Here is a 26,661-nt window from a genome sequence, read left to right as displayed (position 1 = left end):
GGAGTTGCATTTTTAGCTATCAAGTTTTTGGCGCCGTTGCCGGGGACAACGTTGTTTTTAATTATTATTTTATTAATTCTAGTCTTTACTGTTAGTCTTATTCTTTCAATTCTCTTTGTCAACTTCAGGATTTGAATGCTATTGAGACGATCAAAAAGTCTTAATAACAAAGAAATACTTGAGCTTAACCCAGAGATTGAACGAACGTGCCGTGCAAATAGAGCAAGAAGAAGACAAGACACAGCTGAAAACATGAACGGACTAGTTAATCCCAATCAAGAGCAAAGGCTACGTGATATTCAAAGGCCAACGGTTACTGCAAACCCGTCTTGTATCCGTTTGAGTGAAGCAGCAAGGAACTATGAGCTCAAAACTTTCCATCTCAATATGCTGCCTCAGTTTAATGGAACGGCTACTGAAGACTCACTAGCCTTTATCAGAGATTTCTATGGTATTGTGCAGACTTTACCGCTGAACAATCTCAATGAGGATGAGCTAAGGACGAGGTGTTTTCCTCATTGTCTGAAAGGAGACGCGAGACAGTGGCTATTGAACCAGCCAGAAGGTGTTTTTCTCACATGGGAGGATGTCTACAATGAATTCATGCTGAGGTTCTATTCACCACAAAAGACCATGGATCTCAGGGCAAAAATTTGCAACTTTGTGCAACGGGATCCAGAATCTTTTCATGAAGCATGGGAAAGGTTTAAGCTGCTCTTGACTCAATGCCCTCATCACCAAGTGCCAGAAAATTTGCTGACTCAGTTTTTCTATGATGGCCTGAATGTTAATTGTCAAACACTGGTTGACACAGCTTCTGGAGGTTATTATGGAGATACAACAGCTGCAGAACTCATGAAAACTTATGAAAAGTTAGCGATGAATTCGAGGCAGAAGGCAATCAGAGGGAAAAGAGCAGGAGTATATAAAATCAGTTCTCATTCTGATCTCTCAGCACAAATGGCTGATTTAACCAAGCAAGTCAAGATGCTTGTAGACAGAGATACTTCCAATCAAGAGTCGTGTGCCTTTTGTGGGATGTTTGGACACAATGCAAATGTGTGCGCAAACGTTGAATCGGCACCACCAAACTGTGAGGAAGCCAATTTCATGGGAGCCTTCCAGGGTAGACAAGTCAAGAATGACCCTTTCTCAAACACTTATAACCCTGGATGGCGCAATCACCCAAATTTCTCTTGGAGGGATCAAGGAGCGAATAGGCAAGCACCACCTCCGGGATTTCAGCAACAAAGACAAGTTCCTCCGCCTCAACAACAGAATAATCCGGACAGGAAGCCTTCTGTGGAAGAGATGATATCTCAGTTTTTAGCAACTCAAGATACCACTGTTAAGAAGATGGATGCAAAAATTGACCAGTTGGCACAGTCAAGTCAAGCATCAATTCACAAATTAGAGTTGCAGCTGGGTCAGTTGGCAAGAACTGTTGCTGAACGTGAACAAGGCAAACTCCCTAGTAATACTGAAAATAATCCAAAGGAGGGAGTTATGGCCATCAGTCTCAGGAGCGGGACTCAGGTGGAGACTGGAAGCAAGGGCAAGAAAGTAATTGAGATTGTCGACGACGGGGACGACAAGGAAGAGAGTGAACACGATGCAAAGCAAGGGAATAATCTTGATAAGGAAGTGGTGGCTGCTCCTTCAGTCAAACCTTATGTTCCACCTATTCCATATCCACAAAGGCTGAAGAAGAAAACTAATGACAACAATTTTCAGCACTTTCTTAATGCCTTTAAAAAGATTGAGCTTAATATTCCTATTTTGCAGGCCCTTGCTAAGATGCCTTCCTATGCCAAGTTCTTAAAAGAACTAGTTTCCAACAAGAGCAAGCTAGAGGAGTACGCCACCGTAGCTTTAACTGAAGAATGCAGTGCCATACTTCAAAAGAAGCTACCACCTAAGCTTAAGGACCCAGAAAGTTTTTCTATTCCTTGTGTTATTGGTGCTACTACTATCTCTAAATGTTTGTGTGATCTTGGTGCTAGTGTGAATATTATGCCTGCATCCCTTTATAAGAGGCTTGGTATGAAAGAGATGAAGCCCACAACTGTGTCTCTACAATTGGCTGATCGATCGATCAAATATCCTTTAGGCATTGTAGAAGACTTATTTGTGCGAGTGGGCAAGTTTTATTTTCCTGCAGATTTTCTTATTCTAGAAACAGAAGATGAAAATGATTTATCTATGATTTTAGGTAGACCGTTTTTAGCTACAGGAGGTGTGTTGATTGATGTTGTTCAAGGTAAACTTACCTTTAGGATGGGGAGTGAGAAAGAAGAATTTAATATTCTTAAGGCGGTGAAACACCCATCACGTGATGATTCTTGTTTTAGTGTTGATGTGATTGACCATGCTATTTTTCATGTTGCTGAACATGAATCATTCAAGGAACCATTAGAAGCATGTTTAATTTTGAGTTCGCATGAGAAGGATGAAAATCCTGAAATAGCTGAGTGTGCTATGCGATTAGAAGGTGAAGGTTTCAGGACCTATAGATACAAGCCTCAATATGATGAGCTTAAATGGGAACCAAAACCAAAACCAACAGTTGTAGAGCCACCAAAGCTAGAGCTAAAACAGCTACCATCTCATTTGAAATATGCTTTCATTGGACCTAACGACACATATCCTGTTATTATTTCTTCTGGTCTATCTGATGTGCAGGAAGAGAAGACAATGCGGGTTTTGAGGAATCGAAGCAAGGCGATAGGATGGTCGATTCATGACATTAAAGGGATTAATCCATCGATCTGCATGCATAAGATTCGATTGGAGAAGGAACATCGCCCTAGTGTCCAAGGACAAAGAAGACTCAACCCGAACATGAAGGAGGTTGTGCGGGCTGAAGTGATTAAGCTTCTTGACGCAGGAATCATCTACCCTATCTCTGATAGCGCCTGGGTGAGTCCTGTGCAAGTTGTACCAAAGAAAGGAGGCACAACCGTGGTCAAGAATGACAACAATGAGCTGATTCCGACGAGGATGGTCACCGGTTGGAGGGTATGTATCGATTATCGCAAACTGAACGCGACCACATGTAAGGACCACTTTCCCTTACCTTTCATTGATCAGATGTTAGAGCGTTTAGCTGGGCATCAATTTTATTGCTTTCTAGATGGCTATTCGGGTTACTATCAAGTGCCTATCAATCCTGAACATCAGGAATATACGACATTCACATGTCCGTATGGCACTTTTGCGTATCGCCGAATGCCATTTGGTTTATGTAATGCTCCAGGTACTTTTCAGAGATGCATGATGGCTATATTCTCTGACATGGTAGAAAAGATCATTGAGGTCTTTATGGACGATTTTTCTGTATTTGGCTCTTCCTTTGACGTTTGTTTATCCAATTTAGACAGGGTATTAGAGCGTTGTGAAGAGACCAATTTAGTTCTGAATTGGGAAAAATGCCATTTTATGGTACAAAATGGAATCGTCCTTGGGCATAAAATTTCAGCTGCAGGTATTGAGGTCGACCAAGCGAAAGTGGAGGTAATAGAGAAGTTGCCACCTCCAAACTCAGTGAAGGCAGTAAGGAGTTTTCTGGGTCATGCAGGTTTTTACAGACGGTTCATTAAAGACTTTTCAAAAATTGCTAAACCTCTTTGTGATTTGCTGATCAAAGATGTTACTTTTCACTTTAATGAAAGTTGTCTTATTGCCTATAACACATTAAAGAAAGCTCTTATTTCTGCCCCCATTATTGTTTCCCCTGACTGGTCACTCCCTTTTGAACTAATGTGTGATGCAAGTGACTTTGCTATTGGCGCTGTTTTAGGACAGAGGAAGGATAAAAAGTCACATGTAATATACTATGCGAGCAAGGTTCTCGATAGTGCTCAGATAAATTATGCCACTACTGAGAAGGAATTTTTAGCTGTGGTTTATGCATTTGACAAGTTTCGTTCTTATCTTGTAGGTTCAAAGGTGATAGTGTACACGGATCACTCCGCAATTAAGTATCTCATTTCTAAACAAGATGCTAAGCCACGATTGATTCGATGGGTTCTTCTTTTGCAGGAATTTAATTTCGAAATCCGGGATAAGAAGGGCTCCGAGAATGTTGTAGCTGACCATCTCTCTAGATTGGAAAATGGGAAGCTTAGTAAGGAGGAAACGGTTAATGACGACTTTCCGGATGAACAGTTATGGGCAGCCCAAGAACTTGAGGTACCATGGTTTGCTGATATTGTGAATTATTTGGTATCTAACATTGTTCCACAGGAGTTCTCCTACCATCAAAAGAAACGGTTTCTATCTGAGGTGAAATACTACATATGGGAGGAACCGTTACTTTTTCGAAGATGTGCTGACGGAATCATACGACGATGTATACCAGAGGAAGAGATGATCCCAATTCTGCAGGAATGTCATTCTTCTCCTTATGGCGGACATCATAGCGGACTTAAAACGTCGGCGAAAGTGCTACAAAGTGGATTTTATTGGCCAACACTCTTTAAGGATGGAAGGAGCTTCGTATTGGCGTGTGATAAATGTCAGAGGACTGGAAACATTGGCCGGAGAAACGAGATGCCTCAGACAGGCATCCTTGAGGTAGAAATTTTTGATGTATGGGGTATTGATTTTATGGGTCCCTTCCCACCATCTTTTGGAAATCAATACATTCTCGTCGCAGTCGATTATGTTTCAAAATGGGTTGTAGCTGTTGCACTAAAAGATAATACTGCTAGTAGTGTAGTCAAGTTCATTAAGAAACACATCTTTTCCAATTATGGGGTTCCTAGAGTCATGATTAGCGATAACGGTGTCCATTTTCAGAATCATCAATTCAGAAGTCTTATGAATAAATATGGATGCCAACACAAGACTAGTACCCCTTATCACCCACAAACTAGTGGGCAAGTAGAAATATCTAATAGGGAACTTAAGTTAATTCTTGAGAAAACTGTTAGTGCTTCTAGGAAAGATTGGTCTCTTAAGCTTGACGATGCACTATGGGCGTACCGAACAGCGTTTAAGACACCTTTAGGAATGTCACCATATAGGCTAGTGTTCGGTAAACCTTGTCATCTCCCGGTAGAGTTAGAGCACCGTGCTTATTGGGCTGTAAAAAAACTTAATTATGACTTGAAAACTGCCGGAGAAAAGCGTTTGCTACAACTTAGTGAGCTTGATGAGATTAGACGTGATTCTTTTGAGAATGCACGAATTTATAAAGAGCGAACTAAAGCGTGGCATGACAAGCATATCATTCGGAAAGAATTTAAAAGCGGGCAAAAGGTTCTTTTATTTAACTCTCGCTTTAAGTTTTTTCCAGGAAAGTTGAAATCAAGATGGTCCGGACCGTTCATTGTCACTCGAGTATTCCCTCATGGTGCAATCGAGATTGAAGGTAAGGATAACCAGCTCATTAAGGTAAATGGTCAACGACTTAAACCTTATCTTGAAAGTGGGCAAATTGAAAAAGCGTTTTCTGTGCTTTTTGATGCTTGATAGACATCTCACTGAGTCTAGCTAAAGACGTTAAACATAGCGCTAATTGGGAGGCAACCCAGAAAATTTACAATTGCTTTTATTTTATGTTTTGATTTTTTTATTTTGTTTAATCAATTTCTTTTGTTTAGTTGTTTTTCTTTTGCAGTGTCGTAGCCGACCACAGGTAAGTAGCGTATTGCTCCCCTTTGTGTTTTAATTCAGTTAACAGTAAGTTTGGGCATTTAGCTCGTTTTTTTTTATTATTATTCTGATTTTTTTCCCCCCTTTGACCGGACCTGTGACCGGACCTGCCCAGCAGATCAGGCCACAGGACCGGCTGGTTCACATAAGGGTCCAGGGAGCAAACCGGACCTGTGACCGGACCTGCCCAGCAGATACGGCCATAGGTCCGGCCCAGCTTCTGCCTGCCCAGCAGGTCGGCCGGATCTCCAGCCGGACCTACCCAGTAGGTCCGGCCGGTAGATCCGGTCACGTAAAAAAAAATAAAAAAAAAATCGAGTTAAGTGTTTAAAACAAGAGCAGCCCGAAAAATTCCTTCATTTTTCCTCCTAAACACCTCCTCTCTTCTTCCATAAGCACTCATTTTCTTCCCCTCACCCTCTAACCTCCATTCTTTTTCATAAATGGCTTCTACTTCATCCAAGACACCCAATACTTAATCAATTTCACTTATCATTACCTCCCATCACCCTTCTTTCACCTTTCCCAAATTGCAAATCCTAAACCCTAATAGCTTAAATCCGAAAATTTGAGAATTTTTTCTCAAATTTGGGACTTTATTTCTCTTGTATTTTGGTTTAGGTGGAATCTCTCTTTCATTAAGGTATGTTACTCTTCATGGTTGGTAATTATTGTTCTTCATTTAATATATTGTTTAGGCTATTGGGTTGTTTATCACATTGATGCACTAATTCGGATGTATAGGCTGTTTTTGCATGATGTAAAGATTGGGTGTGGGTTGTTTAAGTTTCATCTAGCAATTATTGTACCTAAATTGTGATGTTCGATTAATCCTTAGCATTAGGTGTTTTGTCAATTTCAAGTATACTTGTTGCTAAATAGTGATTAGAGAAGATGACTTAGTTGTGTGACCCATGTTATTTCATTACAATTGTTATTGTAACTTAGAATAAATTGGGTTGTTCAACTATGATATGCTTTCTAGCTAAGACATAGTTGATAGCTAAAAATGCAACTCCTGCAAGTATACAGAATGTAATCGTAGCAAACAAGGTCGTATCCACAGAGACAACGGATTAACTATTATTCGTATTAATTATAGCTAAGACAATTAAAATTTGAATGTAATTTATTTAAACTAATTAACTAAAGTAAATAGAGCGACAAATACTAAGATGTAAAGATAAATTAATGGCGAAGAACACTAGAGTTTCGGGATTTCACTTAATCATAAGATACATTGTCATCTATGGAATTGATGTGATTCAATGACGGTATTCAAAATTGCTTTAGTATTCTCTCGAATCAAGAAAGCCTATTCAATTAAAGTGAGTTTAATTTCTCAATCCAAACCCTAATTTAATCGAATGATGAAGGATTACAACCTATATGTCATACACAAATCCGTAGGTATATCTCTATCCCACGGTAGTTATGCGAATTAATTCTAGATCAGAATTTATGTTTCATCTCTCAATACTTCACATAAATTCTAGATAAAGTTTAATTGACGGCCAAACAATCAAACAACGATAAACACAAGAATTAATTACTGAAAACACGATATTAAACAATTTCTTGCTAATATAAAACTTCAATCCATAAAATAACAATGAATCTCATAATTAAACTACATCCCTAGCTCTAATGTAAAAGTTTAGCTACACATAATCTGAGATTGGAAAGCAAAAACAGAATTAAAAGAGTTCATTGAGTAGAGAATAAGGAAAAACTCTTTGATTCCAGGTTAGATCAATCGTCAGTTGATTTCCTCCTTCGATCGTTAAGAATCCTTGATCCAATCGCCAATTCGGTCTTTTTCCTCCTTGTGGTTGCTTACAAAGTCTCCGAGTTGTGTCAAAATCGAACCCTAACTCAGCTCCTCTTTTTGCCTTTTATAGTCTCCAAGTCTCAATAGAAAACCTTCAAAAACTGACTAAAACACGCTGACAACCGGACCTGCTGACCGGATCTACTGGGCAGGTCAGGCTACAGGTCCGGCTGAGTTTCTGTCCCGGCAGTAAGTTGACCGGACCTCCAGCCGGTTCTACTGGGCAGGTCCGGCTGGTAGGTCCGGCTGGGTCCCCAAATTTGCCTCCTTGGCCGGTTCTGCAAGTCAGGTCCGGCCGGTAGGTAAAGTCGACTCTGAAATGACGAATTCTACTGCAATTTCGATTCATTCGGCTCTCCATTATTCAATTGCTTGTTCCTAAAGAAAGTTAATAAACTCAACGAATCAGGGTATAATTAAACCATAATTTACGTAATCGCATAACAATTAAATCAAAATATTCTTAACAAAACACGTAAAATCATGGTTTATCACCTACTCCTTATATAGTCATAAAGAATTTAGAAAAGATTCTTATCCAATAATTATAGATTTAAATTATTCAGACACTGCTTATTTGGGGTAGTGACCAATATTATCAAATATCACACAAAAATCCAAGATTTAAAACCCCACCCATATGCTCATAATCTACACTTTTGAAAAAATATCATACACCAATGGACTTGATACTGACTTGTACAAGTCAATGAAGACTGCAGCTTCTAACATTTTTTATTACTATTATCATGTTATCTTAAATCTGAAAAATCATCTTCCTCAAGTTCTCTCTTCCAAAACAGAAATCACTGTAATTATCATAGTACTATGGCATCAGGAATGGCCGTAGCAAACGAAGGGCGCCAATATAACGGCAGGATTACTTCCTTTGTCGTCTTATCTTGTATGATGGCTGCAATAGGAGGAGTCATTTTTGGCTATGATATAGGAATTTCAGGTATACCATGATTTATTTGCATACCATATGATATGTTAGTTCATGGAGGAGTCATTTTTGGCTATGATATAGGAATTTCAGGTATACCATGATTTATTTGTACACCATATGATATGTTAGTTCATGAATTTAATTAACTTATGATTTATGCGAAGGCGGCGTGACATCAATGGATCCGTTCTTGAAGAGATTTTTCCCTGAAGTATACCGAAAGATGAAAGACGACACGAAAATCAGCAACTACTGCAAGTTTGATAGTCAGCTGTTGACCTCATTTACATCATCACTGTATGTTGCTGGGTTTATTGCTTCCTTTTTCGCCTCAGCAGTAACTAGAGCTTTCGGACGCAAGCAGTCAATTCTCTTTGGTGGGGCGGCTTTTCTAGCCGGCGCTGCCCTTGGTGGCGCTGCATTTAATGTCTACATGTTGATATTCGGCCGTGTCTTGCTTGGAGTTGGCGTTGGTTTTGCAAACCAGGTACTTGTTTGATTCTTGATGACTCTTTATTCTCTCTGTTTTTAAGGTTTGCTTAGCAGCTCTGACATTTCTGAATTTCTTCATAATGTTTTAGACAACTAAAATTCTAAAATTGAACTTAGTAGATTGTTTTATTTCTTGAAGAAAAGTTACCTGCTAAATTTTTTTGCGATTGCCAAACTATAGTGTTTTTACATAACAGTTATCGACTTTCAAATTTCAATTTTACCAAAAAAGCATTACTCACTGGATGAATTCTGATGACCGTTCTTTATAGAAACTGTAGTGTGGACAGCAAAAAAATTCTAACCCAAATTGTCAGGAATGTTTTGCAAAGTAAAGAAAATCAGGAATTCCATATTCTAAATCATGTTTATATAATGCAGTCAGTTCCACTATATCTCTCTGAAATGGCACCGCCAAGATACAGAGGAGCAATCAGCAATGGCTTCCAATTTAGTATTGGCATTGGGGCATTATCTGCCAATCTTATAAACTACGGAACGGAAAAGATCCAAGGCGGTTGGGGTTGGCGAATATCTTTAGCAATGGCTGCAGTTCCAGCTTTCATCCTTACATTAGGTGCATTTTTTCTCCCGGAAACACCTAATAGCCTGATTCAACGCGGCAAGGATCATAAAAAAGCCAAACGCATGCTGCAACGAGTTCGAGGCACCAATGATGTTCAAGCAGAGCTTGACGATCTCATCCAAGCTAGCATAATCTCAAGAACTGTTGAGCATCCATTTAAGAATATCATGAGAAGAAAGTACAGGCCTCAACTAGTAATGGCAATAGCCATACCATTTTTCCAACAAGTAACAGGCATAAATGTCATTGCATTTTACGCTCCATTACTTTTCAGAACAATCGGACTAGGCGAAAGTGCATCCCTCCTATCGTCTATTGTGACTGGTGTAGTGGGTAGCGGATCAACCTTCGTATCAATGCTTATAGTCGACAAATATGGCCGAAGAGCGTTATTTATTTTTGGGGGGATACAAATGTTTTTGTCGCAGATAATGGTCGGAAGTATTATGGCAGCTGAACTAGGGGATCATGGTGGTACCGGAAAAGGGTACGCCTTTATCATCTTGACTCTGATTTGTATATACGTCGCAGGATTCGGGTGGTCGTGGGGTCCTCTCGGATGGCTTGTTCCTAGCGAGATTTTCCCGTTGGAGATTCGATCAGCAGGGCAAAGTATTGTTGTGGCAGTGAGCTTTATATTCACTTTCATTGTTGCACAAACTTTTCTGTCTATGCTTTGTCACTTCAAGTCTGGAATTTTTTTCTTTTTCGGAGGATGGGTTGTTGTGATGACTGCCTTCATATACTATTTGTTGCCGGAGACGAAGAATTTGCCGATTGAAAAAATGGATATAGTGTGGAGAGAGCACTGGTTTTGGAAGAAAATTGTAGGGGAAGAAGAAGAAATTAATAAAATGGAAGCAGCATGAAAGCTAAATAAATAATCCAACTGTGCTGTTGTACAAATTCATTTTAGAACTTATAGAATTATCGATTCTAATTATCCAATCTACAATGATCATGTTCAAACTCCAATTAATTTGGATCATAATCTGTCATAATCAAACTGAACTAAAATTTGCAACTACAATGGGACATTTGGCACTTGTTCCTATCAAGAACAAGTCAATTGCTTGTCATTTTGATGCAGAAGAAATTAATTATTACAAAAAGATAATTGTTGTCAAATTGTAAAATCATTTCTGCTACTGTAAATTAGATGGTCCAAATTTGCTACTTCAGAAGTCTAACACACGTGCTCCATTCAACTCCACTCCAGTGTGTAGATGATAGTTTACTTTGACCATCCTACAATGAACATCTTAATTTATCAATTTTCAAGAAAGACTGCTATTCTTGGCAACCTGCAACTTCAAATATTATTTTTAATCCTTCTAGTTCCGATTCGAACTCAGCTCCGGACTACGGTATGGCAGTCGGATTAGCCCTTACAAGCAAAACAGAGCAATACAATGGCAGAATCACTTCATTCGTCGTTGCGTCCTGTATAATCGCCGCTATGGGAGGACTCATTTTTGGCTACGATATTGGAATTTCAGGTCTGTCAGACTGTAACTAAAACCTGTATTATTTCCTTTCAATTCTGAAGTAACTGTTAAATAATATTGTCCTGTACAGGTGGAGTTACCTCTATGGAGCCATTTCTGAAGAAATTTTTTCCTGATGTTTATGCTAAAATGAAGGAAGATAGTGAAGTAAGCAACTACTGCAAATTTGATAGCCAACTTCTAACATCTTTCACATCATCACTCTATTTGGCTGGTCTCGTCGCTTCGTTCTTTGCCTCATCGGTGACGAGGTACTTCGGACGGAAGCCATCGATTCTTGTCGGAGGTGCTGCTTTTCTTGCTGGTTCAGCTCTCAATGGGGCAGCTACTAACCTGTATATGCTGATATTCGGTCGTGTTCTTCTTGGAGTTGGGATTGGGTTTGCAAATCAGGTAACTTGTGTGGTCAGTTGCATTTTGATTTTATTTTCGAAAACGTTATTAAAAGTTCGAATTACCATATTTATAACTTATCTCTTAAAACTAACAATTTTCATTTTAGAGTTTTTATTTCGATACTACATAATTCAAATTACAAATTATTGTGTAACGGGATCGAATCAATGCGTGAATTATTCAAAATTAACTCGAAAAATATTTAAATTTTACTTAATATAAGTTGCAATTGAATTTGCGGTTCTCCAATAAATATCAGGGTGCACAAACTTGTGAAACTTATCACTTTAGTCATGTATTATTTTTCTTTTATATATACAGCATATTTACAATAACTTTTCTTTTACAATGAAGTTAATTTTCAAATATTCATATAGATAATCAAGTCGAGCCAAATCAAATTCAATGTTTAATTACTCAGCCGAAATTCGAGCTTCCAAAAGACGTTTTTAGTTGAGTTTGGAATAAAATTATGACTTGCTCTTAAATTTGTTGTGCAGTCTGTTCCCTTGTACCTGTCTGAAATGGCACCACCACAGTCTAGAGGAGCAATAAACAGCGGCTTTCAACTATGTGTTGGACTTGGAGTATTATCAGCTAACTTCATCAACTTTGGAACTGAAAAAATCGAAGATGGTTGGGGCTGGCGAATCTCTCTAGCAATGGCTGCAGTTCCAGCTTCAGTCCTAACAATAGGTGCATTTTTCCTCCCAGAAACACCAAACAGCTTAATTCAGCGTGGCAATGATCACCAAACGGCTAAACTAATGCTACAACGCATTCGAGGCACCACCGATGTCCAAGCAGAACTCGACGATCTAATTAAAGCGAGTTCAGTTTCGTTCAATCACCCATTCAAAAAAATCATCCAAAAAAAGTATAGGCCTCAGCTAGTAATGGCTATAGCAATTCCTTTTTTTCAACAGGTAATGTTAAAAATAATAATATAGTGCATATGTCAGTTCAGTCACAGAACCAAACTGAATTAACTAAAACCGGAACTAAATTTAAATTTAAATTTGATTTGGTCAATTAATTCAATTATACTCGAATAGTGCACACACCTAATTGTTGGAGCCTTGCCTAACATGTAAATTTTTGGATGAATCGGTTATTTGACAGGTAACGGGTATCAATGTCATCTCATTTTACGCTCCAATCCTCTTCAGGACTATCGGTCTAACCGAAAGTGTTTCCTTAATCATGTCTGCACTTATAGCCGGAGTCGTAGGCACAGCTGCAACTTTCACATCAATGTTCATAGTAGACAAACTCGGCCGAAGAGTAATGTTCATATTCGGAGGCGTACAAATGTTCGTTTCCCAAGTGGTAATCGGAGCAACTATGGCAGCAGAGCTCGGGGACCATGGAAGCATAAGCAAAGGGTACGCTTATTTGGTGTTGACTATGATATGCATATATGTTGCTGGGTTTGCTTGGTCATGGGGTCCGTTAGGATGGGTTGTTCCGAGTGAGATTTTTCCGTTGGAGATTCGATCGGTCGGGCAGTGCATTGTAGTTGCGGTGAATTTTCTGTTTACGTTCATTGTTGCGCAGAGTTTTTTAGCTATGCTCTGCCACTTTAAGTCTGGAATTTTCTTCTTTTTTGGCGGATGGGTTGCGGTGATGACTGTGTTTGTGTACTTTTTGTTGCCGGAGACTAAGAATTTGCCGATTGAGGTAATGGATAGAGTGTGGAGAGAGCATTGGTTTTGGAAAAGAATTGTTGGGGAAGTTGAGGATGATAAATCAAGGCAACAAAATGCTTAAAAGTAGCCATACTTTGATGGAGATTGACAAGGTTCCTTAATGAAATATGCCTATCTTCATTTCGTAGTATAAACTATGATTAATGTATTAAAATATTACAAAAAAAACTATTCTGAATTATACAAATAAAAAAAATGAAAATCAGCTCCAGTTATATGAATGTATTAGAAAATAAAAAAAAAGGAATTTTTATAACAGTAAGAATAGTTGGTATCTATAAAAATACATATCTTATTCATAAGATATATACTTATACATACAATTGTTTTATTAAAATAACTCAAAATAACATAATTAACAAAAGTTAAGAAAATACAAAATATGCATATTGTAGAATTGAAAAAAGATGACGTTTTATTAGCTGCAAATACTAATAAGAAATAAGTACAATTACTAATAAGAAATTAGTTTCAAATGTGTACTAAAATATTACATATTCCAATGTAATTTAGAAACAATTAAATAACAAATATGCCTTTAATAAAAAAAATAATTATACCACAGATTTTTTTTATTTTACAAACATTTAGAAAAAGGCCAAACCCATACTAAAGCCCCTGTACTATACGATTTTTGTTCAAAAGGCCCTTATCTTGAAAAACTTATCTATGTGGTCCCTTTACTTTATTATTTCGCGATTTTAATACCCTTAACTGGCAAGTGTATCTCACTTGCCATTAACTAACAAAAATTTCCGTTAACTAACCTAAATGACTGTTAATTAAAAATATTGTCTGTATAAAAAAACCACGTAATGCCATATCACTATTCTCTTTATAAAAGAAACAAATTGTGGGGGTAAACTGGCTATTTTACCATCTTCTCCAAAACTTCTGTTTTATTCATTTTCTCCAAATCTCAGTTTTGAACAACACCGCAACCCCAAGACTGGCCGGAGATGTCACATTATTAGAAGACGAAATGCCGAGGATATGACTTCTCGGTCTTTTGATGATTGGCACCGTTACTGCATCACCCGAACCGCGCTTCAACTTCCACCGCCATTGCACTTTCGTTGCCGCCGTGACTCAATGTATCTGTTGCTTTATTCCGTCTTCCATTCACATCCCTGTCTAATGCCAAATTACCATGTCCATAAGCCATTACATAAAGCTTACCTTCTTGCCACATATTGCAAAAGCTCTGTCATTATAGAATTTTTTGCCACTTCGGACAACTTTTACAAAATGCAAATTTTATGCTAAGAAATTGATGAAAATTTTTCCTTTTAAGAATTCAAATTATTACCATCTCCAGAACCCATCAAATATTCTTTAACTTTTCTAAATTTCGGTAAATGCTTTGCTGCTAAAAGAAAAAAAAGAAAACAGAGGAAATTTTCATAACTCAGACTAACAAAAAGCACAAGAAAAATTCACTAGGAAGCCATTTGATTTTATATGCTTAATTTGATACATATAGCTGTAAGAAAATAAATTTTGTTTAACTCTTCAAATGTGGAAGTCAAAGAACTATTTGTTTCTCTGTAATTGAAATGCATCTGGTCTAAAAAATTGATAGATAGAATACTTGCAATAACCTTGAGAAGCCCGACCATTACATCGATGGTCGTCTCTTCCGGCTCTTCCGGCCATGGGTAAATACGGCAGAGGCGGAGAGGTCGAGATAGAAACAACGAAAGCAGAAGACGAGGCGGCAGGGGTCACTACGGCAGAGGCGCTGAAGGGACATCTATTTTTCGGTAGTGGTGGTGCTCATGACAGTACCGGAGATGGTAGTGGAAGACAAGCTATGATGGTTTGTTGGGTTACAACGGGTAAGATGGAAGCAAATAAAGGTTGATGGTGGGATAGTAAATATAATTAAATAATTACTTAATTAGGGTTAGGTTTTTGTTATTTAATTTTTACATAATTAATGAGACACATGTTGATATATTAGTGGTTGTTGTAAATCTGATGTGACAAAATATAAAAAAAGTTGAATATATTTTTTTTTCACTCTCTCATTAACGGCAAGTGAATCACACTTGCTGCATTCCGTCCAGATAAGGGTATTAAAATCGCGAAATAATAAAGTAAAGGGACCACATAGATAAGTTTTTCGAGATAAGGGCCTCTTGAACAAAAGTCGTATAATACAGGGACCTTAGTATGGGTTTGGCCTTAGAAAAATTAATTTCTAACTAAATAAAATTATTTAATTAAAAAATAAAAAATTATGCCATTTACAAAATGCACTAGTTGTACATAGGAAATTGACATCTTAATATGGATCTTTTGGGGCAGACTGTGTAGAGTAAAAATAGAAAGTGGATTTTATGCACATTTTTGTATAAATCGAATAACTGAGTTGAACCAATAAACTTGGTTCAGTTCGATCTAAAATTAAAAAAATTAAATTTTCTATTTGATTTAGTTGATTATCAGTACAAATCGAACTGAAAAATCGAACCTAATTGAAAAAGACAAATAAATTTATTGATCCGTTTCAATTTGAAATTTTAAGGTTCATATAAAATCGTTTCTACTCTTTAAAAAAATATTAAAATGTCGGTTCGATTTAGTTTAAACCGAATGTACACATCACAGGCCGACATTAAGCATATCATTTCAAGTGGGCAAATATGGCAATGGAAAAGACTATTTATGAGCCACAAATTATAGACAGAGTGTTGTTGTCAATGGAATTTTGAAGTTGAGTATTGGGATTTTAATACTCCCTCCGGTACATAATATTTGTCGCATTTGAGAAATTTTTTTGGTTCATAATATTTGTCATGTTATAAACTTATAATATAAAGAGAGCATTAATTGCTATTTTTCTATATTTGCCCACCATTAATTTATTGAAAGAATACAATAAATAAATAAAAATGGTAGTCATAAAAGTAAACAAGTTTCAATATAGGGTTAATTTAGTAAAAGTGTTTACAAATTAAGACACATTAATTATTTTCTTAGTTTTTGTGTCAAAACCAAATGCGACAAATATTACGGACCGGAGGGAGTACGTTTCTTTGTCATAATGTTAACCAAGAAACACTTGCTAACTCCCTTAAATGCTGTCTGAACTATAACTGTAAAGAAATTAAATACCTGTAGGACATTAGTAGGTAATGCAATGGAGGACTTGATAGGAACTTGGTGTAGACGAAGCCAACTCGGCTGTATTTGTGCAACACATATTATTACGTAATCAGAAAATTTCAAAAAAATTTATTAACTTGACTCATCGAGATCTTACGACCAATCCAAAAATGAAAAGCATGGTAGGATAAATTCCGGCGTCCATATTGATGGAATTTTCAATCAGCAACTGGAGTCATAAAAAGGCACGGACGTTTGTCAGATTTACGGCCATTTTTTTTATGCTACTTCCACTTTATTACTTTCCTCTACAGTTTCTTCCTCTACAATTTTCTTCCAAAACCAATGCTTCCTCCACACGACATCCATTTTCTCAATTGGCAGATTCTTCGTCTCTGGCAACAAGTAGTATACAAAGGCAGTCATCACTACAACCCATCCTCCAAAAAAGAAGAAAATTCCAGATTTGAAGTGGCAAAGGATAGCCAGAAGGGTTTGCCCAACTACGAAAGTGAACAAAAAGCTTACTGCCACAACGATACTCTGGCCTGCTGATCGAATTTCTAATGGGAAAATCTCGCTAGGGACAAGCCATCCGAGAGGCCCCCATGAGCATGAGAATCCAGCTATGTAAATACAGATTAGAGTCAAAACTATATAAGCATATGCTTTGCTCATACCCCCCTGATCCCCTAACTCAGCTGCCATAATACTCCCAACTATTACTTGTGCCACAAACATCTGTATACCTCCAAATATGAGCAATGCTCTTCTGCCAAGTTTATCTACTATAAGCATGGATATCAATGTTGCTGCACTACCCACAACCCCTGTCACAATGGAAGATAGGAGGGATGCGTTTTCGCCCAATCCTATTGTCCTAAAAAGTAACGGAGCATAAAAGCCAATGATATTGATTCCTGTTACTTGCTGAAAAAATGGTATGGCTATTGCCATTACTAGTTGAGGCCTATACTTTCTTTGCATAATATTCTTAAACAGGTGCTCAACAGTTTTAGAGATCATGCTAGCTTTGATGAGATCGTCAAGTTCTGCTTGAACATCATTGGTGCCTCTCACACGCTGTAGCATACGTTTGGCTTTTTCATGATCATTTGTTCGCTGAATCAGGCTATTGGGTGTTTCCGGGAGGAAGAGTGCACCTAATGTTAGGATTGCAGCTGGAACGGCTGCTACTGCTAGGGAAATTCGCCAACCCCAACCGCTTATCTTTTCAGTTCCATAGTTTATAAGGTTTGCAGATAATATCCCAATGCTAACACTAAATTGGAAGCCATTGTTAATTGCCCCTCTGTTTCTTGGTGGTGCCATTTCAGAGAGATAAAGTGGAACCGACTGCAGAGTCAGAAACAAATTATATAAAACTTAATTTCATGTTCTCAAGCAATAGAAGATGGTTTGTGAAAAAATTCAAGACCTATAGTCGTATGGTAGAAGCTCTATGGAACTCAACAAGTAAAAAATAAGGAATTATCAACAATCAAGTGGAATACCTGGTTCGCAAAACCGACGCCAACTCCAAGCAAGATACGGCCAAGTATCAACATGTACACATTAATTGCTGCACTACCGATGGCTGATCCGGCAAGAAAAGCAATACCACCTGAAAGAATTGATGGCTTGCGCCCATATGTTGTAGTGACTAATGAGGCAAAGAAGGTAGCAATAAGGCCTGCAAGATATAATGAGGATGTGAAGGAGGTCAATAGTTGACTATCAAACTTGCAGTAGTTGCTAATTGTTGTGTCTTCTTTCATTTTTTTGTATACATCCGGGAAGAATTTCTTCAAGAATGAGTCCATTGATGTCACTCCACCTTCACAAAAATTTGCACAAATTAATTAAACTTTGACATAATAAAGAAATGTTTATATAGAATCTATAGTATAATCTACCTGATATTCCAATATCATAGCCAAAAAGGACTCCTCCCATAGCAGCCATCACACAAGATAGTAAAACAAAGGAGGTCAGCTTGCTATTGTTTTGACCCCTTTCATTTGTTATGGCTAATCCTGTTGCCATGGTGTAACCTTCCAATTCCAAGCTCACTAGCTATCCACCAATGTCTTGTTGTAAGAGAGAACTAGAGAAAGAGGAGAGGTCAGATGTAGGATATAATAATTTAAAATCACAACCTATGACGTCCATTGACTTGTGGAAACCAACATCAAATAAATAAGGGCACTTTATAGAAGAAAAAAAGAGTAAATGAATATAATACCCATACTGTGGGTATATAGGGACCCGAATTTATAAGAGCATGTTCCGGAACAGATGCTATACGAGCAAGATCCATACAAACTCAGGCTACATAAGAATTTGACCGAAATGAGAATCAATAATAAATCACAACTTGACATCCAAGCAACAATTGAAATGTCAATTTGGGTATCAAGGGACTACAATAAGCTCTAACTCCACCTAGGCAGACCGCCTAGTCGGCAACTGCAGAACAAGTACTATCGAGTAGAGCTGAGTTTACTACCAAGGATATATAACCTTCTTGAAGACAATATATCTGAATATAGAGTAATCCCAGAAATAGTATTAATCATCTGGCCAGTCAATGTCTATTTACTAATGTACAAAATAATTTCATTGACACGCTAGAAACATATATAGATGTCCTTAAAAGACACTCTAGGGTAAGTCGCTTCCGAGACTTTAAAGTATAAACCATTTAATCACTTTCGCTTATTCTCTTCGTGTATGTATTAGCCCTTGAAATGGGCTATTGAAGATCATGTCATCCATTGCTTTTTAATCATTTTCCTGCATTTCCAGGTCATTCTAACTGCCAAGAGACACCCATCAGTGATCTGAAATTGTCAGTAATAAAACTATTTAGATCAGAAGTTGCACTTAAAGTATATGAAAATGTTGGTGGGTTGACCTTTGGAACCTTGTGCAGGTTTCACTATCAAACCCAATAAAATTATTTAACTCACAAGTTGCAGTTAAGCATATGAAAATGTTGGTGGATTGGCCTTTGGAGTCTTGTGCGCGTATCACTATCATCCATGCATCACAAACAATTAGTTCTTAATAGGAAACTGACTAGAGTGACTCTATGACTAGTGAAGGATAAGATCTACACAATTTTTCTTTGACATTTGTAGCGTTGATTATTAATGAGCATGAAATGACTGGAAAACAAGAAGTTGAAAGATGACCAACTGCTACATGGTTTAAGTGGAAGTTACCAGTAGAGCACTTAAAGTCTTAAACCCTCTCACGCTACCGCAGGGCCTGCTTAAAATGAAACCAACTAATGCAGACATGAGACACCATCTAGTTTTCTTATACGAATTATTAAATAAAAGTTTACAAATACTAAGAAAATCGCTTTATTATTATTTAAGATAGTCAGCAGATATAGTTTGTAATCTCACCAAGTTATCCTACACAATGAATAGCAATCACAGAGCACATTATGTAAACATTGTCTCAAAAACCTTAACTTTAAAGCTTAGTTCCTTAATATGCATTAATCAACCATATAATCTTAAACCTCAAACATCAAACTTTTTGTCAATTTTTCATAAGCTTCAAAATTTAACAATGTAGTACAATTACATGTTCAACTTTAGTTTTTGGGATACGCAACCTTTTCCGTTTGTTTGATACGACATTTCCCGGGTCGCGAAGAAATGGCCATCGATCATTAGCGGATAACCCCACTCTGTCTGCTAAATCACTAACATTTCTCGCTAATTTTCTAACTGACTGTCCGGATTCTTTTAGCTCGACCCCTGCAATCAAATCACAAATACAATTCAATCAGAACATAAAGAGTCAGATTAGGTTTAAGAAAGCTTCCAATTAAAAAAAATGTCAATAAAAAGGGTACCTGACGATGACAAGACTGAGCCAGCTGAAGGCATTACTTCAACTGTGGAAAACAAATGTGAATCAAGCCAAGTTCTCGACGAAGGGAATGAACAAAAATAGAATCAGAATATAGAATTCAATATATTACATGTTTTTCATTTTCTAATACATTTATGTAACTGGAGATGATTTTCATTTTTTTTTATTGTAGATTCTAGTTTTAACAGTATATTTTCTATATGACAACTAAATAATTATAAAATAGTTATTTTAAGAAAATACTTTTCTAAAAAATTGTATGCCTCTGAATATGAACGTTACTCTTCAGCCGACTTTGTCTACTATAAACCAGGCTCTGATCTAGGCCAAATTATACATAAATGGAAAATTTGTAGGTAAAAAGGAAAATTCTGACTGCCACTTAAAATTTTTATATCGAAAAATATCAAAATAAAAAAATTTGAAAGATTAGTGAGAAAAACAATACTTTATTAACTGAAATGAAAAAACTGAAAAAATTTAGTAATTTTCAAAATCAACAAGGACAATCAAAGTAAACTATTATGATTTATGAGTGGAGTTGAATAGAGCACATGTGTTAGACTTCTTAAGTAGCAAATTTGGGATTTTAACAGAGCATAATCAAAAGAATTAAAACATTTAAAATGGTAGATATTCAAGTTAAAGACTTAAATTTGAGTGAAAACGAGCCGCGACGAGCAAGGACAAAGCCAAAAATAATTTAAAAGAGGGCCAAATTATATGAGACTAGTCGAAAGCCCGCGCAGTTGCGCGGAATCAAATTTATATATAATTTAAGACTGATAAAATTTTAAAAAAGTAATGTAAATAATTCTTAAAAAGTAAAATTCATGAATTATGATCTAATTAGAAAAAAATTTCATTAAACAATCCTAATAATGAATTGTTTTAAAATATTGAATATCTACGACACATTTTTTGCATTTTATTTCTTCTATTGGTATTTGATGTTTATCTCTTCAATGACCTTCTTCAATGACCTTCTTTTGAATGATCTATAGAAAAAATATAAGTGATTACATAATTTTTTTATGATTTAAAATTATTTATTATGATAATACTTATGTTAATTGGAAATTTTGTAAATCGCTCATGCTTGATTTTTTCAATTTTATAGCTATTTTTCGAAGGATTTTCAAAGATAATGCTGAATTTTTCATCTTTATAGGTGGCTTGGTATCTACATAAAAATAAAATAAAATATATAATTTGTATCATTACAATTCACATTATAGCAGTAATAATAAAATCAACTAAATGTAAAGAAAGGGCACATATTGGTTCAAAAAGCAAAAAAAATCCTAAATAACAAAAAATAATTATACTTAGTTATTTTTTTAATGAATTTCAAGAATAACATTAAGAAAGAAAAATAATGTAATTTGAAAATAGGTAAACAATAAACAATCTCACTATTGTTTTGTTTTCTTGGCCAATTGACACTATTATCAAGTAATTTATTTGAATCATAAAAATATATATTATTTGTAGTTGGACGATTTTTAGATCTTTCTGATTTTAAATCGAGAGTTGTATTTGAATTTTCCGGCAAGTGACGGTCTAAAGTAGATTTTGACTGCAATTATTTTCTATTGCTGAAACAAAAGCATATAGTTGTTTTTCAATTAGTTGTTTATTACTATGTTTAATTGTTGTTTATGAGATTAATTAATAAATTGAATATACCTATTGTTATTTAGGTATTTGAACTTATATAGAAGTAGATATTTGTACAGAATTAGATGTAGAGTTTGGTTAATTATAGAATTAGATGTAGAGTTTGGTTAATAATAGAATTAGATATAGAATTTGTCTAGTATAAGGATTAGATGTAGAGAGTTTGTAGAGTGGGAGAATTAGAAGTTAATTTTTTATAATAAATAAATTTGATGGACATGTATTATGTTTAAAATATAAAATAAAAATAATATATATTTTCTAAATTTAATTAGTTCACATATTTTATGTGAATTATTTTTAAAATTAATTTAACTGGACTTAAGTATTTGAACTTATATTGAAGTGGATTTTTTTATAATAAAGAACATTAGATGTAAAGTTTGGATAATAGTAGAATACAGTGTAGAGTTTGTATAATATAGGGATTATATGTAGAGAGTTTGCGTAGTGGAAATATTAGAGGTAGAGTTTGAATAATAGTAGAATTCGGCATATAGTTTGACGTTTAATATAAAAATTAAATATAGAGAGTTTGCATAGAAGAAAAATTAGAGGTAGGATTTGAAGTATAGAACATTTTGGAGTAAAGTGTATATAATATAAGGATTAAAGTACAGAGTTTGCATAGTATAAGAATTAGAGGTAGTGTTTGAATTATTTAAAAATAATAGATGGATATATAATACTATCAAGATTTAAAATATGATTTAATTATTTAATCTTTAAATTTAATTAGTGAACATATTTAAATGAATTATTTTTAAAATTTACAGGACTTAATATTATTAATGTTTATTTTAAAAATTATGTTTATTTTTAAAAAATAAAATTAAAATTATTGTTTCTGAACTAAAATAATTCCTTCCATGGCATTTTTACGTTAAAAAAAGAATAGTGTTTTTAAAATTGTTATGCAAATCACAACAAAATTTGATTAAATAGTCTAAATTAGATTAGTGTTTATACGTTCAAAGAAAAAGATTAGTGTCTTTGAAATTATAATACAAATTTGACCTTAGTAAATTGATCATGAAACTGGTTTTATGATTTTGAATCTAATTAGAAGTTTACAAATTTCCAAATTATATGCTTACAATATTATACGCAATTTATTTAATATTTAATTTTATTAGGATAATTAAAATTTATTAATTTTTTAAATAACATATTTTACGTGTTTTATATGTTATTAATTTTTTAAATAACATATTTTGACTTTAAATAAATTTAAAACAGATAAATAAGTATTGATACAGTTTCTACAATCTCTATTAATAAGATTGTAATAAAAGAAAGAATAAATAAATGGTTCAGATAAAGTCATAATAATTTTTCTCATAGAAAGAATAATATTAAAAATAAAATCAACAACATAAAATCACATTAAATAACAACACAACAGTTATATAACACAGAATCTATCCAAAAATCTATTACATAAAAATAAAATTACTATTATTATTATTATCAATCACTCTTTGAGGGTCAACCAAATTAACAATGTTAAGAAATACAAATTTAACAAAAGAAAGAATGATAAAATAATAATTTTTTTCAAAGAAAAAGACATAACTTACATATAGCTTTAAATAATTCTCAGCATGCTAACCAGATTATTCTTGGAAAAAAATAAATTGCAAGCCCTTCTATATATAATTTTGTTGCCCTGCAAAATTTGATGTTTGAAAAGGCATAACTAAGAGAATAAAGAGATTAAGAGAATAAGAAAAAAGAAATCTGATAACGTTTCAAAATATGGTGGAGACTATAAAATGATGAGTTTGGTGGTAGAGTTTGTGTATCAATACAATTATATGTTTATGATGAATTTAATCTCTATCACGGAACTGAATTCTAGTAGTTTAAACATGTAATTATATTGCTAGAGTTTGTGTATCTATTAAATTGTAAAATAATTACAATTAAATATGATTGAAGTATTTTAAAAAAATTGGAAACTCTAAGAATACTCTATTTGGTGAGAATGAATGAGAAGGCTCCGTTGGTCCTCTCAATTATATAATATATATAGATTTGCATTTAATCGTTATATTTCAAAAAAATAAAATTACAGACATGTTTTGAAGGAAAAAAGTCGTAGGGGAGTCAATTACATAAAACTCTAAACATTATGATTATATCTTTTTATAAAATAGAAAATGATTAAAGACTTTTTAAAACTAAAATATTTCTTGGGGGCCAGTGCCCCCTTGAGGGACAACATGGCTCCGCCTTTGGAGACGAGATCGAATTATGCCAAGTTTGAAGTCGAACAACATTTGAGCAACTCAAGTTTGAGTTCTACTCGAGTTTAATAAAATTTAAAAATTATTATTGAAAAATTATCACATTTACTGTATTAAAATTATTATAATATACAACCGATTAAAATGATATATACTTGAATGAATTTAGAGATATAGAAAATTAATAAATTAAATTTTTGTTATATATAACGTAGTTAGGGCTATGTATCGGTTCGATTGGTTCGGTTGAAAATTTTCTAAAACCCCCAACCGAAGTTTGAAAAACATTCAAATCAAATCAAAACAAACTTTTGGTTTGGAGGCAAAAAACCGAACTATATTGAACCAATTTTTTTGATTTGATACGGTTCGGTTAAAACCGAACTTGATTAATTTTTATATTGAAACTAATTCAAACATTAAATTATTAGAATCTAATAAACTTTTATATGTATATATATATATATATATATATATATATATATATATATATATATATATATATATATATATATATATATTAAAATAACAATTATAATTCATATATCATCAATAATTAAGATAAAAAAAATAAAAAAAAATATAAATATAAATATGTACGTATATTATTTTTAAAAAAAATATATTTTTTATATTAAAGTTCGGTTAATTCGATTTTTTCGATTTTTTAAATTTTAAAACATTCAAACCGGACACCAAACACTAAAATTTACCTAAAATAAAAAGAACAAAGGGAGAACGCCCCATAAACTTGTGACGCAGGTTCATCTAATCAATTTATAATTTTTTGAGCAACTATCCCCAAAACTCTTCATATTTGGGTCAAATAATCCTATAATTGTATTTTAAAACGCATAAAATACAAATTGAAGGTGAGAGATGCAAAACAATAATTAGATACTTCACTAATTGTTGAGATATAATTATTTTAAATCTATTTTTTAAAATAAAAATATAATTATGGGGTTATTTAATCCAAATATAAAGAATTTATGGGTTAATTGCTTAAAAAAATATAAATCGTGTTAGATGAACCCGTGTCACAAGTTCAGGGGGCGCATAGACCCTTTCACTACAAGAAATTCTGTATTTGACAACAAATTCTTTTGCATCTAATTTTTTTTGCTGCTAAAAAATATTTTACAGCATTAATTTTAAAAGTTGCTGCAATTAGTTAAGTTATAGCAACATTTTACTACAAATTTTGTTACCAATTATTTAAGGCAACGTTTTATTAGCAGCAACATGCCACAATGTTTGTTGCTAATTCTAATAATTCTTATAGTATTTGTTCAAAATAAAAACCAAACTAAATCATTTTAACTTAAAAACCAAACTAAATAACAAAATTCAGTTTGGTTGATTCAATTTTTCGATCCGATTTAATCCTGATCAACCCTCAATGTAGTAGTAACATTTCTGACGCCGTCATACAATATAAGACGACAAAGGAAGTAATCCTGCCGTTGTATTGGCCTCCTTCATTTGTTTTGGCCATTTTTGACGCCATAGTACTATAACTTCCCAAGCTCAATGATTACAGTAATTTCTCTTTTAAAAAAGAGAATTTAAGGAAGATGATTTTTCAGATTTTTAGATTTTGAATTTTTTATATTATGAAGTTTGTATACATGTTGGTTGGGTAGGTTGGTTATATGTTTTAATAACTCCAAAAAGCTGATATATACATTTTTTTTAAATTGCTCTTATTTTTCAGAAATTAATACTACTATTTTATTTACATTTAAATGCTATAAGACATAAAACATTATGATTTAATTTAAATTTGATTTTTAAATTTAGTATCTTTAAATTTTTTTCATTATATTTTGATTTTTTATAAGTAAATCTTTTAAAAGGAAGTATATTTTATATAGATAAAAACCAAAACAAACCGAAATTTGTCTCAAAATTCGGTGCGGTTTTCAAATTTAAAAGAAAAACAACCGGTTTTAATAATTTCACTTTCAGACCGAACCGAAACAGTGAATGCGCACATCTAGGGAACCGAACCGAACTAAAAAATATTTCAATTCGGTCAATAATTTCGGTTAACCAAATTACAAAATTTTATAATAAAAATTAGTTATTAAAAATAAAAAATAAATTAAATTAATTTTAGTATTAATTTACAACTTCAAGGCTATTAATATCTAAATCCTAAAAAAATACAATAATACCTCACTTTTTTTTGCTAGATCGTTTCTTTGAGGTGTGCTCGTTTATATATGCAAACATGCGCTTATATGAACACCAATATACTACTCGGTGATTTATCCGGAGTTATGTTAATGAATAAGCGTATCATTTAATTACTATGTATGCAATTTAATTATGTAATACCACACCCATCTTGAAGCCATCTTTTTATTTATCTATATCTTCATTGTATTTTATATTGGGTCCTGTACTTTACGAATTTTATTTATAAGGTTTTTTTTTGGACGGAATCACCACGTGTGTACAGCATGCATGTTACTAATTTTAGCCATATTTTTTGTTGCTTCATAGCTCGGACTAACTCCAAGGTTAAGGCATGCGCCATCCAACTCTCACTCTCAGGCTTCAAATTGGTCACTCATCAAAAGTAAAACTGAA

The 26,661-nt window shown here is 34.2% G+C and overlaps 4 protein-coding genes, 2 long non-coding RNA genes and 1 other non-coding gene across 11 annotated transcripts; 3 read left to right on the top strand and 4 right to left on the bottom strand.

Annotated features, from left to right (window-relative positions):
- The first annotated feature begins 135 nt into the window (after nucleotides 1–135).
- On the top strand, nucleotides 136–6,417 carry LOC126672954 (uncharacterized). Its single transcript, XM_050366899.2, has 5 exons — nucleotides 136–5,457; nucleotides 5,624–5,641; nucleotides 5,704–5,831; nucleotides 6,280–6,301; nucleotides 6,403–6,417. The coding sequence occupies exons 1-5, from the start codon at nucleotides 136–138 to the stop codon at nucleotides 6,415–6,417; spliced, it is 5,505 nt and encodes a 1,834-aa protein (XP_050222856.2).
- LOC126676019 (small nucleolar RNA R71) lies at nucleotides 638–743 on the bottom strand. The gene has a single exon (XR_007640197.1). It is a non-coding gene; the product is annotated as a small nucleolar RNA R71 (small nucleolar RNA).
- A 1,677-nt stretch (nucleotides 6,418–8,094) lies between the features above and the next one.
- LOC126673281 (hexose carrier protein HEX6) lies at nucleotides 8,095–10,491 on the top strand. 2 transcript variants are annotated; one of them, XM_050367364.2, is made up of 3 exons: nucleotides 8,095–8,447; nucleotides 8,603–8,925; nucleotides 9,312–10,491. In XM_050367364.2, the coding sequence occupies exons 1-3, from the start codon at nucleotides 8,318–8,320 to the stop codon at nucleotides 10,383–10,385; spliced, it is 1,527 nt and encodes a 508-aa protein (XP_050223321.1). In that variant the 5' UTR covers nucleotides 8,095–8,317; the 3' UTR covers nucleotides 10,386–10,491. The 2 variants fall into 2 exon arrangements, with proteins under 2 accessions (XP_050223321.1, XP_050223322.1); XM_050367365.1 differs by having other exon boundaries at nucleotides 8,438–8,528.
- Nucleotides 10,492–10,693: 202 nt separating this feature from the next.
- On the bottom strand, nucleotides 10,694–11,195 carry LOC126673285 (uncharacterized). Its single transcript, XR_007639274.2, has 2 exons — nucleotides 11,105–11,195; nucleotides 10,694–11,025 (listed from the first exon to the last, which is right to left on the bottom strand). It is a non-coding gene; the product is annotated as an uncharacterized LOC126673285 (long non-coding RNA).
- On the top strand, nucleotides 10,886–13,334 carry LOC126673282 (hexose carrier protein HEX6-like). The gene is made up of 4 exons (XM_050367366.2): nucleotides 10,886–11,015; nucleotides 11,095–11,417; nucleotides 11,921–12,346; nucleotides 12,543–13,334. The coding sequence occupies exons 1-4, from the start codon at nucleotides 10,886–10,888 to the stop codon at nucleotides 13,188–13,190; spliced, it is 1,527 nt and encodes a 508-aa protein (XP_050223323.1). The 3' UTR covers nucleotides 13,191–13,334.
- Nucleotides 13,335–13,666: 332 nt separating this feature from the next.
- On the bottom strand, nucleotides 13,667–15,574 carry LOC126674026 (uncharacterized). Its single transcript, XR_007639429.2, has 2 exons — nucleotides 14,731–15,574; nucleotides 13,667–14,259 (listed from the first exon to the last, which is right to left on the bottom strand). It is a non-coding gene; the product is annotated as an uncharacterized LOC126674026 (long non-coding RNA).
- Nucleotides 15,575–16,300: 726 nt separating this feature from the next.
- On the bottom strand, nucleotides 16,301–20,343 carry LOC126674024 (hexose carrier protein HEX6-like). Of its 4 annotated transcripts, XM_050368379.2 has the most exons (6): nucleotides 20,115–20,343; nucleotides 19,872–20,016; nucleotides 19,213–19,275; nucleotides 18,157–19,083; nucleotides 17,755–18,077; nucleotides 16,301–17,596 (listed from the first exon to the last, which is right to left on the bottom strand). In XM_050368379.2, exons 4-6 carry the CDS (start codon nucleotides 18,284–18,286, stop codon nucleotides 16,520–16,522), a joined length of 1,530 nt encoding a protein of 509 aa, XP_050224336.1. In that variant the 5' UTR covers nucleotides 18,287–19,083; nucleotides 19,213–19,275; nucleotides 19,872–20,016; nucleotides 20,115–20,343; the 3' UTR covers nucleotides 16,301–16,519. The 4 variants fall into 4 exon arrangements, with proteins under 4 accessions (XP_050224336.1, XP_050224334.1, XP_050224335.1 ...); XM_050368377.2 differs by having other exon boundaries at nucleotides 18,157–18,347; nucleotides 18,486–20,016; XM_050368378.2 differs by having other exon boundaries at nucleotides 18,157–19,275.
- Nucleotides 20,344–26,661: the final 6,318 nt, after the last annotated feature.

The sequence above is a fragment of the Mercurialis annua genome, linkage group LG3, assembly GCF_937616625.2.
Source record: "Mercurialis annua linkage group LG3, ddMerAnnu1.2, whole genome shotgun sequence".
Taxonomy (NCBI): domain Eukaryota; kingdom Viridiplantae; phylum Streptophyta; class Magnoliopsida; order Malpighiales; family Euphorbiaceae; genus Mercurialis; species Mercurialis annua.
Note: the sequence above shows the minus strand (reverse complement) of the source record. Positions and strands in the feature narration are given on the sequence as shown.